This window comes from Megascapheus bottae, chromosome 14 (assembly GCF_031878675.1).
Source record: "Megascapheus bottae isolate mThoBot1 chromosome 14, mThoBot2.hap1, whole genome shotgun sequence".
Classification (NCBI taxonomy): domain Eukaryota; kingdom Metazoa; phylum Chordata; class Mammalia; order Rodentia; family Geomyidae; genus Megascapheus; species Megascapheus bottae.
In genome coordinates, this window is record NC_143522.1 from 26,769,963 (window position 1) to 26,788,570 (window position 18,608).

At 42.3% G+C, this 18,608-nt stretch overlaps 1 protein-coding gene and 1 pseudogene across 3 annotated transcripts; both read left to right on the forward strand.

The window, feature by feature from the left end:
- Positions 1 to 93: 93 nt before the first annotated feature.
- Positions 94 to 17,877, forward strand: Gskip (GSK3B interacting protein). 3 transcript variants are annotated; one of them, XM_090344791.1, is made up of 3 exons: positions 94 to 203; positions 14,757 to 15,015; positions 17,617 to 17,877. In XM_090344791.1, exons 2-3 carry the CDS (start codon positions 14,758 to 14,760, stop codon positions 17,776 to 17,778), a joined length of 420 nt encoding a protein of 139 aa, XP_090200917.1. In that variant the 5' UTR covers positions 94 to 203; position 14,757; the 3' UTR covers positions 17,779 to 17,877. The 3 variants fall into 3 exon arrangements, with proteins under 3 accessions (XP_090200917.1, XP_090200920.1, XP_090200919.1); XM_090344794.1 differs by lacking the exon at positions 94 to 203 and adding an exon at positions 821 to 900; XM_090344793.1 differs by lacking the exon at positions 94 to 203 and adding an exon at positions 841 to 924.
- On the forward strand, positions 12,953 to 13,198 carry LOC150054887 (ubiquitin-conjugating enzyme E2 L3 pseudogene; annotated as a pseudogene).
- Positions 17,878 to 18,608: the final 731 nt, after the last annotated feature.

Consider the following 18,608-nt stretch of genomic DNA (forward strand, 5'->3'; position numbering starts at 1 on the left):
CGCGAGGCGCAGACTCCGCGCGGCGGGCCGGCGCAAGCGGAAGTGACGCCACACTGGGGCGCCGGGAAGGCGGGGAAAGGGCTCGGGCTGGAGCACTTCCGAGCGCCAGAAGGCGGGGAGCGGGCGGGGGAGGAGGCGGCGCCGCGGGTCGGCTGCGGTGGCCTCGGAAGGAGGTCGAGGAGGAGGACGTCGCCGGCACACGGGTGAGCGGCCCGGATGTGGGTGGACGGGTGGGAGGCCGACGCTGCGTGCGGAAGGGCGGTGAGGAGCGTCGGGCCGACCGGTCCCGGGTGAGAGGAGCCCCGAGGCGTGCGGGGCCTGATCCGACCCCGGCCTGCCGGGAACTGAGGCAGGGGGCGCCGCCGCCCCGGCACCGTGAGGACCGGAGCCCCTCTCGGCCCTCCGCGCGCGGGGTGCTCCGGAGTCTGGCGGCCGGCGCCTGCCGGTCGACCAGTGGTCGGGTCCCCGCCCGGTGCTGGCATTGTTTCCGAAGCCGCCTCTCCGCCGCTCTTCCCCCGGTGGTTCGCCGTTACAGCACCCCTCCGGCTCATCGGGGTGTGTTCGTTAGACCGTCCACTAGGAGAGTTGGGGGTTGTGGGCATCTGTGGATGGATGCCTCCCGAGCCCGCAGGAACCTCGGTTGGACTACCTTGTCTCTCCCGGGGATTGCGCGACCACGTTCTTGGCCGGGATGGAGCCGGCTGAGCTCGGCGGTCCTGAAAGGCCTGAGTGCCGGTAGCCTCCGATCGATTCTCGCGGCTCTGGGTTTAAGAGCCCCGGCGCCTGACCCCGGGCCACCTTGGAAACTGCCACTGCTGCCTCTGTGAGCTTGGGTTGCCTCTTCCGCCCAGTGGATCCGGTGAGCCTCTTACGTCCGAGTGTTCCCGGGAAGATTAAACCGTGTGAGTGAAGGCATGGACCTAAGTAAGTCCTGAAACATAAAGCTGTTTCATTAAGGGTAGGATCTGAGGATGATTCCTGTAAGCTAGGACACCGACCTCTGGAGACTGAGATCTGAAGATAGCAGTTAGGAACTGCATGGGGCAGGAAAGACCTCTAGACCCTTATCTCCAATTAAGCTCCCCCAAAATGCCAGAGCGGGAGCTGTGGGCCTAGTAGTAGAACACTAAAAATGTTAATTTAAACTTTAAAAAAAAAAAAAGCTGAGGGACAGTGCCAAAGGCCCTCAGCCCAACAAGCCTCAGTACTAGAAGGAAAAAAAGAAAAGCCACGAAACAACTAATGAAGGATTTACATATTCTACTGTCTTGATAACTTTCCAAAATGTTCACATAGCCCAGAAATGTTGGCAAATAGATCTGTTTCTCCTTTAAACTACCCTCTTTCCACTAGGGGTGTCAATTTATTCGGTTGCTTGGAGACTGTTGATGCCCCGTTCTTTGTTACAGATTTATCCAGAATGTTCCCAGTAACTTCTGCTCCCTGGAAAAAATATTACATATTTATGAAGGGGCCATTAAATGAAAGTCACTGGGGTTAGTAAAGAGTCAAGAGTTTGGGATGTAGCTCGGTGGTAATAAACTTAAGTAGTGAACAGGTAGATGGTCCTGGTTCAGATGCAAGGCTAAAAAATTAAAAAGCAGATCCTTCAAGGAGCTTATGTCACTTATCTAGTAAACATTTATTGTCTGCTATATGCCAGACGCTATTGTAAATGCAGAAGCTAGAACAGTAAACTGACTAAGCCCCTGCCTTCTTGGATCTTATATTTTGTTGAAGGGAGAAACAGTAATCAAACAATATGCAATGTTGTGTTAAAAAGAAGACTCATTTAATAAGATGACACATTAACAGAGGCTTGAAGAGAGGCATGTCCATGCCCAAAGAACTGTTTTCCAGGCAAGATGTACCAGCAAGTTCAGATTGTCATGGTAGTATGCATTGTGAGTTCCAGAAACAGCAGAAGGGAAGAGAAGGAAAGGGTAGAAGCAAAGATCATAGAGCAGGTCATTTGGGGATTATAGAAGCATGGGCTTCACTATAGTGTGATAAGCTAGTTTGTTTTCCCAGGATCATCTGCTACTACTGTGTTGAAAATAACCTGATTGGGCTGGGATGTAACTCAGCGGCAAAGCACTGGCCTAGCAAGTGCAACATCCTGGGTTCGATCCCCAGTACCAAAAAAGAAAAAAAAAATACAGTTAAAGAAAATAGGTATTGGAGGACCAAAGAGGAGTACAGCAAGACCGATTAGGATATCTTAGTAATTCACACTGCAGTGAAACATGGTTTGCACCAGAATGGGCATTAGTGAAAATGGTTAGAGCTGAGGTCTAGATATATTTTGAGGTTAATAAGACATGTTGGTAAGTAATAATTAGAAAACATGTCATAAAAGGAAGGTAAACAAAGGGGTATGAAAAGTCAAAGTTGGACTCTAGAACTAGAGCTTGGGAAGTTTAAACTGGCTTTTCAACAAATGGATGAGACTAAGAACCCCAACTGAACTTCTGTCAGTAACTCTTTCCTTTGCAATATGAAATTTCAGTCAGGCTGTTCTGTTCATAGGAAGCCTGCAATTTCAAATATCAGAAGGGGAAATAAAAGTGGAAGATTTTATACTATCAAGCACACTCCATTCTAAGCGTTAAGTGTTGTTGTCTGATACACTTTATACTTGCTAAGAGGAAGTCAGCATAGATGATAAGGCAGTGTTGCTAACATGAAATGCTAATACCTAGCATTAATTGAGGAAGGTGAAAACTGTTGCCAAACTAAATATTGTCAACTATTTAAGAGTTAAATAGAAGGATTTGAAATGACCGGTTAGAGGGTGTACTCCATAGACTTATTTAAAGAAATCTGTTAACTTGAATTCATCAATACAAGTCATTAAAACCCAAGCTCAAGCATCCTAGGCTCACCAACCAGCCAGCAGTGGCAGCGACTACCCTTTGCCTTCTTTTTTTTTCTCTTTTTAATTATTTATTTTTTGGGGGGAGGGGCCAGTCCTGGGCTTGAACTCAAGACCTGAGCACTGTCCTTGTGCTTTTTCAAGGTTAGAGCTCTACCACTTGAGCCAATGCACCACTTTTGGCTTTTTCTATGTATGTGGTACCAAGGAATCAAACTCTGGTCTTTGTGCATGCTAAACAAGCACTCTACCACTAAGCCAAACTCCCTGCCCCAACCTTTACATACTTTACATAATGTAAAGAACACAACTTGGAGTCAAATGCCTTAAGTTTGGAGCCCTGCCCTCCTCTTCTTTAAAGACATTAAGGGGTGTTGGGCTTTCTTTTATTTTTATGACAGTCCTGGAGCTTGAACTCAGGGCCTGGGCACTGTCCCTGCTTTTCCTCAAGGCTAGCATTCCACTGCTTGAATCACAGCACCACTTCCAGCTTTTTCTGTTTATGGTACTAAGGAATCGAACCCAGGGCTTCATACATGATAGGTAATGCATTAAGCCACATTCCTAGCCATGTTTTATTTTAGTACAATAATAGATATAAGACTCTCTTATTAAACTATATCCCCAACCCCAGAAGAATTTTTTGGTTTTTTTAAGACAGGGTCTTGCTATATAGCCCAGGTTGGCTTCAAATGCACAATCTTTGTTGTTGGCATGGGGCTTGAACTCAGGGCCTGAATGCTGTCCCTGAACTCTTTTGCTCAAGGTTATAGCGCTCTACTTTTGAGCTACAGTGCCACTTTTGGTTTTCTGGTGATTAATTGGAGATGAGTTATAGATTTTCCTGCCCCAGCTGGCTTTGAACCTTGATCCTCAGATCTCAGCCTCCCAAATAGTTAGGATTATAGGTATAAGCCACTAGCACCTGACCAGATTCACAATCTTTTTGTCTCAGCCTCCTGAATGCTGGGATTGCAAGTGTGCTACTACACATATTTCTTGAAAGTACCAGGTACACAAAACCATTCTAAGCACTGTCCATATATTTACTCATTTAGTCCTGTCAGCATAACATTAAGATTCACTTTAGAAAGAATATATAGCTGGAAAAAAGAAAGTCTAAAATATTTTTCCCTAAGTTGCAGAGTAACTGACAAAGCCAAAATTCTAACTCCAATTAAAGTGACAGCTTATTTACTACACCTTACTGGGTACTTGTTCATGTTGAGAGGATTGATTTTCCAGATGGTAGTGTATGGCACAAACAAAAATAACTAATGTTCTGCATTCTGGCCCTCAGCTGGATAGTAAAATGTCAGCTAAAAAGTCAGAGTATTTGCCAACTATACCTCTGTGGAAATCTATCCCATCCACGGATATAATACCACACTCGTCTTGTTTCCTGATACACAGAGCTGGCTGTATTTCTTCACCTCTTCAATGCATTTAGTTTGTGATGAAATAAGATAAAATAGAGAATAAGAAATTGGGCTGGGCCCGGTAGCTCCTAGCTATTCTGGAGGCTGAGATCTGAGGATCAAGGTTCAAAGCCAGCCCACGAACAAAAGGACCTAAGACTCTTACCTCCAATTAACCTCTAGAAAATGGGAAGTGGGGCTTGGCTCAAGGGTAGGATGGTAGCCTTGAGCTGAAGAGCTCAGGGACAGTGCCCAGGCCGAGTTCAAGCCCCATGACCCACCAAAAAAAACAGAAAGAAAGAAAGAGAGAGAGAGAAAGAGGTAATTGCTATCTTGATAACCCATCTCATGTATCCTCCAACACACACACACACACACACACACACACACACACACACACACACAATGCTAACACAGCCAAACAGTTATGCTAACAGGTGGAGAAAGAGGTGGATCCTGAATAATTTATGTGCAACGTTTTAAAGAGTCACTTTTGGAAACATAATATGAGGTGATGCAATGTCCTAGAATAACTGGTGGCAGTTGTAGCCTGTGGTAAAGAAGCACTGTAAAGTTGAGAGGAAGCAGTGAGGTTTTCTGGTCTTTGTTTCCTTATTGATTTGTTTTATGTTGGTTAGAATGTACTGTTTAAATACAGTGCTAAGAGTACTTATTTCCTGGAGGGTAATAAGAAACAATAGTTCCTGGATATTTTTTGTCTTTTTCTTAGAATCTCATTTACAGTATCTAGTTCTGAAGAAAAAGTTTACCAGACTATAGTGTTGCCACTTATTTATAGATTTTAAAACTTCTCACATTAGCACAGTGTTTCTCTTTACCCTCAGACCTCTCCTTAACAGAAAAACTCTTAAAATTCTGTCAGGTTGATTTGTGGCTTTTAGGGTAATGTGTGTATCATGGTGAAAAGGAAGGCAAAGTAAATGTGTAAATTGCCATAATGGAAAAAATTGCCATTTTTGCAAGTGCTTCTGATTGAATATTTCTATTTTCAGATGAATGTATTCTCAGCAATTGAAAGACATGCAAATGCTGAGGTATAGAAAATTAAGTGAAATTATGCTTTAACTTTGTCTAACTTCTGATTATAATTAATCAACTTAACCATCTTTATTTTCAAAATAGTTGTTTGACTTTTGTATTTTCTTTTGACATAGGATCTCATTAACTTTACCTTTGAATTCATGATTTTTCCTGCTGTGTCTCATGAGTAGTTAAATTGCAGGCAAGCACGACCATACCTGGCTTAGTGTGATTTTTGTTTTATGGTAGTAGGATTTGACTTTTATTTGAATTAGATGTTACCAGTTACTTCAGCCTCTTTTTTTTTTTTTTCTTTGTCAGTTGTAAGGCTTGAACTCTGGGCCTGGGCACTGTCCCTGAGCTCTTCAGCTACCGCCCTACCCCTTAAGCCATAGCGCCACTTCTGGTTTTCTAGTGGTTAATTGGAGATAAGAGTCTCATGTTCTTTAGTGCCCGGGCTGCTTTGAACCAAGATCCTCAGATCTCAGACTCCTGAGGAGCTAGTGTTACAGGCGTGAACCACTGTAAAATGCATGGAACAGTAATCCTTGAGAGGCAAGATGGAAATGAGATGACTGGAGAGGTTTTAAACATGGCACTTGTAGCAAGACCTAGGTGTCTGGTTATTGTGGTAAAAATGGATGGGATTCAGGAAGACCAAAGCAGCCAGGACAGAAGCTTCACTTCACAGAGAGAATGCTGTGGGGAGACACATAATTAAAGTAAAAGAATTGTATTAAAGATTGGGTGCCAGTGACTCATGCCTGTAATCCTAGCTACTTAGGAGGCTGACATCTGAGGATCATGGTTCAAAGCCAGCCCAGGCATGAAACTCAAGGTCTGAACACTGTCCTTGGGCTTTCTCAAGGCTAGCACCCTACCACTTGAGCCACAGCACTACTTTAGGCTTTTATTATGTATGTAGTACCAAGGAATCAAACCCAGATCTTTGTGCATGCGAGGCAAGCACTCTACCACTTGGCCAAACTCCTGGCCCCTGTGAGACTCTTATCTCCAATTAAGCACCAGATCACAGGAAGTGGCACTGGGCACTGTAGCTCAAAGTGTTAGAGCAATAGTCTTGAGCTGAAGAGCTCAGGGATAGTACCCAGGCCCAGAGTTCAAGCCCTGCAACCTTAAAAAAAAAAAAAATTACCATTTTCTGAGCTAAAGCAGGACCAAGAATAGTTCCTATTCCAGATGGAAAACCTCATAATTCGTGTAGCATTAAGTCAAGAAATGATTTTGCATTGTAAAACTAACCAGAGACTAAATACAAGAGATTAAAAAGCATAAAAACAATGTCCAAGAAGAATAAAGTTGTTTCTAATTAACTACATCCCAAGATAACGCTCAGTATTTACAGGATTTTAAAATAACCAGCATCAGTTTCTCAGTACTTGGTTGGCATCAGTCCAAATTACAGGCTGGCAAAACAGTAGGTAAGCAAAATGTTTTATGTCACACATACAAAGCAGCAAACCAAACTTTATAACCCATTAGAGGGGGGGAGAACAATTAAAACTTAACCCAGAGGGGCCAGGAGTTTGGCCTAGTGGTTAAAGTGCTTGCCTAGCATGCATGAAGACCCGGGTTTGATTCCTCGGTACCACATACATAGAAAAAAGCCGGAAGTGGTGCTGAGGCTCAAGTGGTAGAGCTCTAGCCTTGAGAAAATCCAAGGACAGTGCTCAGGCCCTGAGCTCAAGCCTAGGACTGGCAAAAAAAAAAAAAAAACTTAACCCAGATACAGCAATGAATTTCATAGATAGGAAGTTTCAAATTTTTTTATTAAAGAATTAATTAACATTGATTTTTTTCATATATTTCTATTGTAATTAATAGAAGGGTTACATTATATTCACCAGAAATTGCATTACTTCACATACATTGATACCCTTTATCGTGTCATGGTCCCCATTTCCCTCCCCTCACCCCCTGCCGCCACTTATGTTTAACATTGATTTTTACATCCTATTTCAAATGACATGTTTAACAAGTGTTCAAGAAGGGAATTTCTATATATAATCACTGGCACTTAGTTTTTAGAACATAATCAAAATTAGGCTAAGGGTTTGTATATCATAGATACATATCAATTTATGAAATAAAACATGTCTATAGAGTCATAGGTTTTTATGTATATGTAGTTATGTTTATATTTCCAATACCATGTCCATAGAATTGGGTACGCAAATATTGAGTCCTTGTTCTTGTACTGTTTGGATCTAATAGCCACATATTAAGGACATATTAAGGTGTACTTTTGTTCTTTTCATCTTGACTTGTCTCATTCAACATGATTCGCTCTAGATTCATCCACTTCCCTGCAAGTGCCATTATTTTATCTTGTCTGTTAGCTATGTAGAATTCCATTTTGTGTGTGTGTGTGTGTGTGTGTGTATTATATCACATTTTCTGTATCCATCTGCAGTAGAGCATCTGGATTGTTTCCATCGCCTGGCTATTGTGAATAGTGCAGAGATGAACATAGCTGAGCAGGTGTCCTTATCATATCTTGGGTTATGATGTTCAGGGTAGATGCTCAGGAGTGGTATGGCGGGATTGTAGGGAAGATCAATTTTCAATTCTTTAAGAAACCTCCACCCTGCTTTCCAGAGTGGCTGAGCTAGTTTACAATCCACCATCAGTGTGTAGTAGGGGGATGTTTCATATTTTTAAAGTATTTCTTGTGTTTCTGATTTGGGTTCCTGTATTGGAACTTGGTCCTCAGTGTGTCGCAGAAGGTACTAGAACCTTTCCTTGGTGGGACTAGCAGAAGATGGAGGACACTGAGGATGCTGCTCTTGAAAGGGAATCATGCAGTTTTCTTGAGAATCCAGTTCCCCAAAGAGCCAGCCTATTCCTGGATCTCTGTCTCCCAGGATCTCCATGTTCTCCCCACTCCTCACAGGCTCCTCTACTCATCTTAGTGCCAGCCATTGTGTGCCACACACAGGCTCTCACCAGAGGCCACACACATTAAACTACTCCATCTTGAACTTTCCTCAGCAGATAGAAGCAACAGAAAACAAAGACCCCAGCAAACTGACTTGGTGTTTTGTGACACTGTTTACAAAGCCCTGCAGAGAGAATGTGATTCCATAAGCCCTTTCCCTTCCAAGTGAGTTCTTAACTGAAGACATGGGTAAACTTCTCCACGTGATGCCTTGAACTAGATTCTTACCCACCCCATTCGATTGTGTTCTGACTGTGGGGCTGAAACTGCAGAATGTACAGCATGGACCCTTTCTGAGAAGATAACCCTTTCTGAGAAGACAGCCTGGGAGTTGCTCTGACCTCATTCGAGAAGAGCCTTTCAAACTGCCCAGCATCACATATTTGCCTGCCCAATGTGTTTATGGAAAATACAGAAAAGGAAGAGCAAAAGAAGCGCCTGTCTTCACATGCACTCCAACAGGCATGGACATGGGTAGACAGGATCATGGCCTGCAAAGATGTCTGTGTGCTAGTCACAAACATTCATGACAGGTCCCTCACATGACAAGGAACTTGATAGCTGTGATTGTGAACTACCTTCGGATCATCTGGAAATCATCCTGGATTGGCCCCTGTAATTGAAGGCTTTCTTGAGAAAGACTCAGGCAATAAAATACGGAAAAAGCTGGGCAGGGTGGCTCACAACTGGAATCCTAGCTACTCAGGAGGCTAAGATCTGAGGATCAAGGTTCTAAGCCAGCCCAGGCACAAAAGGACTTGAGACTCTTCAATTAACTATTAGAAAACGGGAAGTGGGGCTTGGCTCAAGGGTAGGGAGGTAGCCTTGAGCTGAAGAGCACAGGGACAAGTCCCAGGCCCAGGTATAGGGCTGTAGCTTTGAGCTAAATAGCTCAAGGACAGTACCTAGGCCAAGTTCAAGACCCATGACCCACCAAAAACAAAACAAAAAAAAATCCAGAAAAGATGTGACTACAGAACCAGAGATTGATCTGCTTCTTTGAAGATAAAGTCAGCAACCATATGCCAAGGAATTCAGGTGGCCTCTACCAAGGAAATTGAATCTGAAACCTCAGGGATACCTTGCTTATATCTTGATTTTTATACTGAACATCTCCAGAACCGTAGTAGAAAAAAAAAGTGCTATTTTAAGCCACTAAATATGTGGTGGTCTTTTTACAACAGCAATAGAAAATTAATACAAGCACATACTGATTCTTGGCTTTTATAAAGCTCTTGTTAAGCACTTCCTGCTTAATGGGCACCAAAATAGCATCATCATCATTAAGGTTCCATATTTTGAAGCTTTTTACCTCCGTAGGATGTTAAAGAACTTTATCAACCACTACCTTTAACTTAGAGTAAATGCCTAAATCAATTAAGGATGCTTTCTGTTGCCAGTAAAATAAGGGGAATTTGTTGGCCGCAGTAACTGAAAAAGGTTAAGCTTAAGAAACAAGATGGCCCTGGCTACATTTCTATATGAATTGCTTGGCTCTGTTTTCTTCCCATTGTCAGCATCATCCTTGAACTCCTGCGCTGCCCCCCCCCCCCATGCCACCCCAACCTCAAGATGGCTGCCAGGAAGGTCTGGGATTTTGTGCTGTGTTCTGTGACCGAACTATTCTGGAATAATGAGGCCCAGAAGCATTCCATATATTGACTCTCTGAAAGCAATCTAACTGGCAACTGGAATCCATCTCAGCCAAATTGCTTGGTTAAGTCTCAAAAATATGTGTGGTTGTCGGGCGTGGTGGCTCACACCTGTACTCCTAGCCACTCAGGAGGCTTAGATCTGAGGATCAAGGTTCAGAGCCAGCCCATGCACAAAAGGACCTGAGACTCTTAATCTCCATTTAACCTCTAGAAAATGGGAAGTGGGGTTTGGCTCAAAGGTAGGATGGTAGCCTTGAGCTGAAGAGCTCAGGGACAATGCCCAGGCCAAGTTCAAGCCCCATAACTCCCCCCGCCCCCACAAAAAAATATGTGTGGTTTTGGCAAGAAGAAAGAGACCAATAAATAAAGTTTTGCTGGACTTACGTAGCTAAAGTAGTAGAGCCATGAGTTCAAATCCCAGTACTATCCCCAAAAATATGTTATAGCCAACAAAAATGTTTCAGTAATACTTCAACATAGTATTTTAACTATCATTTACTCAACAGCTGAGCAATATAAATTTATACGTATCATGAAAATTGTGAATTTTAGACATCACTGAAAGGCATTTCAGAGACACTCTTCCAGGAGTTTAGAATGTTTGTGAAAGTGTCTTTTTGCCCCCTCTTTTGTTCTCCCCCCCTCAACCTTGGTACTGATTATTATACAACATTGCAGTAGTCAGTGGCCTTCTTACCAATCTATACAGATGCCTTCCCTTATGGCACCACTTTCTTCAACATTCACTGTTTTGAAAGTCATAGTTGCAATGAATTAGACTCCTGCTAAAAAATTGTATTAGTAATTTTTGACATCTGTTGTTGAGCTCCTTGGGGTTTTTTTTAAACAGATTAAATGTGTAGCACACTTTGGAGACTCAGAATGGACAATCACATTTGGAAATTTTAAGTTTGTAAAATTAAAACATGCTCAGATCAGTATATTAAGCACTATATTGATTAATATTCAAGGAAGGTAGACATTTTTAGACTACCAATGTTTCTTTATATAGTAAGTCCCCTTTAGTTATCCTGCAGGTTCCTCCAGCAATCGTTATTGGTTCTATAACTATGTTGGGCAGTTGGCAGTGAGCAGGAGTAATGTCCTAACTTGAAGCTAAGAGGTAAAGATCTTTAAGACATCATTAGTTGAAAGAGAATTGGAGGAGGAACGCATTACCTACGTGTCCTCTGTCTTGTTTTGTTTTGTTTTGTTTTGTTTTTGTTTTGCCAGTCCTAGAGATTGAACTCAGGGCCTGGGCACTGTCACTAGTGCTCTACCACAGAGCCACTTCTGACTTTTTCTGCTTATGTGGTATGTAAGAAATCAACCCAGGGCTTCATACATGGTAGGCAAGCACTCTACCACTAGCCCATGCTCCTGGCCGCTTTGTCTTTTTTTAATGGCTGAATATAATATTTTATGCTTTGTCTTCACAGTTTTTTTTTACTTTTATCATACGCAAATGAGGTATAGCTAAAGAATTACAAGTTTTTATAGTATTTGGAGCACTGGTTCTACAGCAGAGCCATCCAGGAGCTCTGAATAAACAAAACTTCTTCAGATGTCTGACTCCCAGCAGTGAGGTCAACATATCTGGGAGGTTCTCCAGGCAGTGTAGGCAGTTCTAGCAAGTTGGAAAGCATAACACAAAAAGGGTCCAGTGAGAAAATGAAAAGGATGCATTGTAGAAGGTACAGAAGGCACAAGCTAGCATCTCACAGGGGACTGACTAGTCCTGTAAGAGAAAGTTAGGAAGCTCTTTTTAAAAAGGAAGTTTACATTTTTAGCCAAATGGTCTTGGAACTAAAAATATCCTACAAACATCTAAAAAGGTGTTCATTCAAGGAAATATATTAAACAAATGAGTATTCATCATTTTCCTTGGCTTTTGTTTTGGGTCTTTACTTGGTAGACAGGTACTCTACCAGTTGAGCCACGCTCTCTGCTTTTATTCTTTGCTTCAAAGAATAAAATCCCTCCTGTTCTGGTAGAATATAGGAATCAGTAAAATCTTGGCACTTGGGTGTTTGAAGTAGGAAGATCTTGAGGTTGTAGCCAGCTTAGGCTAGGCTACAAGGCCAGGCCTGTCTAACAAAACAGCAAAACAAAAGCACTCTTTAGTTTGGCAGGGGGGAGTGAATTGTAGTATCCATTGAAACTTAACGTGAGCATGTCCTTTAACACAGCAGTTCCAGTTCTGAGTATCTCTCCTAGAGGAATAATTGAACATTTAAAGTATAGCTAAGAACATAGCTCAGTATAAAATGCGTTCCCGATACATGCGATTTTAAACGGGAACTCAACCAACGAGATACAGAGAAGCCATATTTTGAGAGGTCGCTTAGGGAGTCTTATTAGGAAGCAGGTAGCTACAGGCAGACTAGCATCCCAAAGAACTTGCAGCCCCAAATGCAGTTACGACAACTTATAAAGCCAAAACCCATATCAAGGCAGAAGTCACAGGATATGGAGACTAGCAAAGCGTGTTCTTCTGGAGCAAGCTATCTAGGAGGAACAATCAAGGGCAAGTATTCTCTGGACCAAAACTTTTCCTGAGCTAAGCAACCTCTGACATATCTTCAATTCAAAGACTATCACCTATATAGTGCTTAACAACCCATAACACAGCTGCAGACCAAAGAAAGTATATCACCTCTAGAGTTCTTGGAACTGGGTGAAAATCCTCCAGTATCCATGTTTCAGAGAGACCTCAGGCTCAGCCCCAAGCACTGCAAATTAAAAAGGGAAGAGAGCTACTATGTATCCATCCACTAGTCTTTAGGCAGCATTGTTTGAATAGCTAATACCTAATAAAATTCTTATCAATATGAGAATTTGTATCTTAGGGAAAGTAGGAAAGAGATCATTTTTGGAATGCCCATAATTATCTGTCCAAGAACCTCTAGAGCCACAACAGACACAAAAATAAATGTCACTGTAACACAGAATTTACTTCTGCAAAAGATTATGCCATAGGGAAAGCAGCAGCACCAGATTCAAGATGGTGGCCAGCAGAAGGCTGATGAAGGAGCTTGAAGGGATGCTTAAATGTGGAATGAAAAACTTCCGTAACATCCAGGTTGATGAAGCTAATTTATTGACTTGGCAAGCACTGGTGAATGACCCCCAACCCAAGCACCCCCTTCGGGCTGACCTACCTAAAGAATATTCTAAGGACCGTAAAAAATTCTGTAAGAACACTGAAGAGTTTTCAAAGAAATATGGGGAAAAGCAACCTGTGGACTAAAATCTGCTGTGAACGATTCCAGCAAGTGTGAACAGAGACCCAGAGCAGTGCATTCAGACACTCCACAAAGCAGGACTCTGGAAAATTGACATGTGCCACCACCTGGCATTTGCTTGTGGCAGTTACTAACTTTCTACAGTTTTCTTAATCAGAAGTGGTCTAGGTAACCTGTAAAGAAAGGATTAAAAATTGCATATGTTCAAAGATTATACCGTAGGTCAAAAATCTGTTGAGCCAGCACACATTGCAGGCAGGCTGCTCCTAGTCACATAAGGTGACCCCGAAAGGACGTTGAAATAAGATTAACAGTACACAAGTAATCTCGAAGCATTCCCACACCCTCTGTACAATCTGAGATATGGCTTCTAAGGTGTGTCTTAATTCCATCTTTGAAAAAACAGTTAACACAAAGCCTTAACAGTTAAAAAATCCTTCTTTATTCCAAAACAGCCCTTTTCCTGTTTTTTTTTGGTTTTTGGGTTTTTTTGGCCAGTCCTGAGCTTGACCTCAGGGCCCGAGCATTGTCCTTAGAGCTCTACCACTTGAGCCTCAGCACCACTTCAGGCTTTTGTCTATGTATGTGGTACCGAGGAATTGAACCTAGGTCTTCATTCATGCTAGGCAAGCACTCTACCTACCACCAGGCCAGACTCCTGGCTCAGTCCTTTTCCTTTCTATACTTGTTGGTATATTGTCTTAGCAGAGCGCTCTACAAGTGCCAAACCAAAGCAGGAACTTTTAAGCAACTCACTTTGATAGAAAATGTTAGGAAAGATCAAGCAGATGAAAGGGAAGAAAGGGGCCAGAGACCTCAACAAATCAGATCAAATTTTAATCATTGCTGACGAGGAACGCCAAGAAACAGAACAGAGTCAGATACAAGGGTCATGCAAAGTATGGTCCAGGGCTTCAACACAGTTACAGGTTGTGAAATAAATGAGGTAGTTGCAGTAAAAAGTTCCATCCAGGGCAATGCATACTTTTATTAGAGGTGTAAGGAGTATATGAAGTTTTTACTTGCTCTAGAGTGAGGACTTCATCAGGAGAGGTGAAGGCATATGGGTCGTGAGTGTTTGGGAGGGGGGGCGGGGAGAAGGCCAAAAGATTGTGAAGGCAAAGCAGATTCCCATTAGGAAAGACACATCTTTTCACTTGTGAAAACTACTAACAATGGCTTTAGATACTTTCCCTGGAAAAAAAAAATTTTTTTTGTCGGTCACAGGGTTTGAACTCTTGGCCTGGGCACTGTCTCTGAGCTCTGCACAAGACTAGAGCTCTGCCACTTTGAGCCATGGTGCCACTTCCCGTTTTCCGGCGATTAATTGAAAATAAGTCTTACAAGTATTTTTCTGCCTAGGCAGACTTGGCACCAAGATTCACAGTCCTCTGCCTCTTGAGTAGCTCGGATTACATCATGAGGCTACCAGCGCCCAGCATTTCCTGGAAATTATTAGCTAGTGTTTTATACCAGCTAGCAATTGTAGGCCACAGCTGTTTTGCTGCAACAGTATCTTGGGAATCTTTCTGTTAACAAAATTTTGTATCTGATTTTTTGTAGGATGGAAACGGACTGTAACCCCGTAGAGCTGAGCAGTATATCTGGGTTTGAAGACAGCTCAGAGCTTAATGGTTTTGAAGGAACTGATGTGAAGGACATGCGGCTAGAAGCAGAAGCAGTAGTGAACGATGTCCTCTTTGCCGTTAACGACATGTTTGTCTCCAAAAGCCTGCGCTGTGCAGATGATGTGGCCTACATCAACGTGGAGACAAAGGAAAGGAACAGATACTGCCTGGAGCTCACGGAAGCAGGGCTGAGGGTAACTCACTCTTCTTTTTAGGGAGAAAAAAAATAGTGAATCCAAGGCAGTCTGTTCAAAAAGGAGGCAATGTTGAGTAGCTTCGGTACTGGGAATGTGGTTTAGTGGTAGAGTGCTTGCCTCACATGCATGAAGCTGGGTTCAGTTCCTCAGTACCACATAACTAGAAAGAAAGAAAGAAAAAAGTTCCAAAATGTCTTTGATCATCTTGGTGAAATAGGATTCCGTCAGAAAAACAGAATTATTTATGTGGTGTTATGTTGCTTTAATCATCAACCCCCAAAAGAATTTACTTCTCATCTGTAGCTAAATACACCCACCAAAACGATGCATTCTGTGTGCTGAGTGAGTGTTGCAGTCATTGTGTTGAAAGATCTTTGTCCACCTCTTATGTCTCTTCTTAAAACAAGATTGAAGGCCAGCCATGGTATTGGTGTGTCTGTTATCCTAGCTACTACAATGATGGAGACAGGAAGATTGCAGTTTAAGGCCAGCCTGAACAAAAGTTACCAAGATTCTGTCTTTAAAAAAATCAGTCAAGAGGCCTAGTGGTAGTCTTGCCTAGCATGCACCAAGACCCAGGTTCGATTTCTCGGTACCACACATATAGAAAAAGAGGCAGATCTCTAGCCCTGAGAAAGCATAGGACCATACTTAGGCCCTGAGTTCAAACTCCAGGACGGGGGGGGGGGGGGGGGGCGCATGGGAGGAGGTAGGTGGAGCAGAAGAATAATTAGGGCTAGGTGTTAAAAAAAATTGAATCAAGAGGCCTAGTGGTAGAGTCTTGCCTATCATGCACAAAGCCCTGGGTTCAACTCCTTGGTACCACATACATAGAAAAAGCTGGAATTGGCTCTGTGGCTCAAGTGGCAGAGTGCTAGCCCTTTAGTAAAAAGTGTTCAAAGACAGTGTCCAGGTCCTAAGTTCAAGCCCCAGGACTGGCAAAAAAAAAAATAATAATAATCAGGTTGCCTATAATCCTAGCTACTCCGGAGGTTGAGACTTGAGGATCTCAGTTTGAAGCAAGCCCAGGCAGGAAAGTCCATGAGACTCTTGCCTCTAATAAGCTACACAGAAGCCAGAAGTGGTGCTGTGGCTCAGGTGGTAGAGTACTAGCCTGGAGCAAAAACAGCTCAGGGATAGTACCCAGGCCCTGAGCTCAAGCAGAAAGAAAGGAAGGAAGGAAGGAGAAAAAAAGAAAGAAGAGAGAGAAAGAAAAGAAGGGGGAGAGGGAGGGAGGAAGTGAGAGAGACAAAGGAAGTTTGAAAGAGAGGAAGAGGGGAGAGAGAAGAAAGGAAGAAAAGAAAGCAGGCATAGTGGTGTATAGCTGTGGTCTTAGCTGTTCAGGAAGCAAAGTTAGTACAAGACCTGAAATTACCAATTCTCATGGACTACTTCCAAAATACAGTTCTAAATCTGTAGTGGATCGTAAATAGAAATGGGCAAAGAAAAACAAAAAAAATGGATCTGAGACAGAAATCAAAAATGAAATTCATCAATGAATGACCAAAAAACTGTCATATTTTGGCTCATTCTCCAAGATGGCTGAAATGAGAGAAAAGCAATTTTGATTATCAGAAATCTTAAATGTGAGTGATACTGGGTGAGTCGGCCTATCCTAAAGCCCTGCTTCTTTACCTACAATCTAGAGCAGAAACAGACACAAAGAGAGAGGAGAAAAATACGAGAGCATCTGTTCTGTATCAGTAGTAAGACATGATCCCAGTCCTCCAGGAAGATTAGACTAGCAAGAATAAGAGAAAGGCAGAGAGAAGTATACTGTACTACTCAGTGCTGTAAGAACAGCCATCCCCTTTTACACTCAGGAGGCAAAAAGGTGAAGAGACCCCATCTCAACCAATATCTGAGTGTTGTGGTATGCACCCGTCATCACAGCTATTCCATAAGCTGAGGTAAGAAGAATAATAGTTCCATGAAAATCCATGGCAGCAAAAAAAAAAAAAGGTTTGCAAAACTCCATCGAAGCAGAAAAGGTTATGCATAGTGAGGAACACGTCATCCCAGCCACACAGAAAACATGCATAGGATTGCAGTCCAGGTCAGGCCAGGCAAAATGTAAGACCTTATCTCAAAAATAACCCGAGTAAGCTAGATATTTGTGGCTCACACCTGCAATTCTAGCTACTCAGGAGGCTGAGATAGGAAGATTCTGATTCAAAACCAGCCCAGGCAGGGAAAGTCTGTGAGCTATCTTCAGTTAAACAACCAGAAAGCTGGAAGTAGAGCTGTGGCTCGAGTGATTGAGTGCCAGCCTTGAGGGATTAGAAGTCTGGACCCTGAATTCAAGCCCTAGTACTGATCCAAAAATAAACAGTAAATTAAAGTAGTAAAATCAGCCAATCCAAGCAAAATATGAAAATAGATTTTATAAAGATTCCTCTAAGGGAATGTTTTGCTGGTGTTGTTCCCATGTCCTATGTTATAAATTACGTTGAAACTACAGGAAGTACTAAAACATGACTATTCTGTTGATTGAAGAGAGGAACATCATTAGAGAATAACCCAGAGTAGCACTTGAGTCATGCCTTCTGTGCAAGATGGACACGAATCATTACACCCATTCCGTCTCTTCTCTTGTAGGTGGTAGGTTATGCCTTTGACCAGGTGGATGATGATTTGCAGACACCCTACCACGAAACAGTGTACTCCTTGTTGGATACACTCAGCCCCGCCTACCGGGAAGCATTTGGTAATGCACTGCTTCAGAGACTGGAAGCTTTGAAAAGGGATGGACAGTCATGACCAAGCTTCTTCCTTTCAAGGGGATGGCTGCTGGTTCCGAATGTCAACAAAAAACTTGAAATTCTTGCATATGATCACAATAGAAAACACATCTTTTGTTCTGTGTGTTTAATCATTTGCTTCAGATTTAGGCTTTTACCTCAGAACATGATTGACAAATGCGATATCTCAGTTTTTGACTCATTAAGGGAATTGTGAGACCATTATTAACAATCAGATTCCTTTATATAATTTCTCTTCATTTCAAACCCTAATCAGTATCTCATTCTCTTACCACAGGGCTTTGAAGCTGCCAGCATTCTCTTTTCCATAGGAAATTACAGATTTGCACAGTAATATAGGAATTAGAATTACCTAACTTCAAACTTGGATTCAGCCTGCTAAATCAGGGGTTTATTGCTAGCTTGGACTTACTTTGTAGTGCTTATTTTGCTACTAGCCTTATTGGAAACAAATGATCAACTAGTTTCCCCTGCACAAAATTTGAAATTCACTAGTTCACTTAACTGCTTATAGTACTAATACAGACTGATAAAGGTGGATTTTTTTTTATCTAATAATTACTTACTAGTGCTTAACTAGTAGTAAGTGAAAACTGGACTGAAATTTGTTGTTTGAAACTGCCTGCCACTTAAGCAGAAGACAAACCGCTGGCAAATGAATGTAATAATTACTTGTTTCCAAGATAACTAAGCACATGAGCAAATATAGGAACAGGCTCCATTCTCAACAAAAAGCATCCTCAGTGTATATTATTTCAAAGGAAGAAGCTTCTGGTTTCCTAGAAGACAATATTTTGGCCTGTGTTCTTATTATGAATGTCTGTTTAC

Excerpts from the sequence above, each read along its gene's own strand:
- Gskip (XM_090344791.1), top strand. The coding sequence starts at position 14,758 with ATGGAAACGGACTGTAACCCCGTAGAGCTGAGCAGTATATCTGGGTTT. Across the intron at positions 15,016-17,616 it reads TCACGGAAGCAGGGCTGAGG|GTGGTAGGTTATGCCTTTGA; the intron begins GTAACTCACTCT and ends CTTCTCTTGTAG.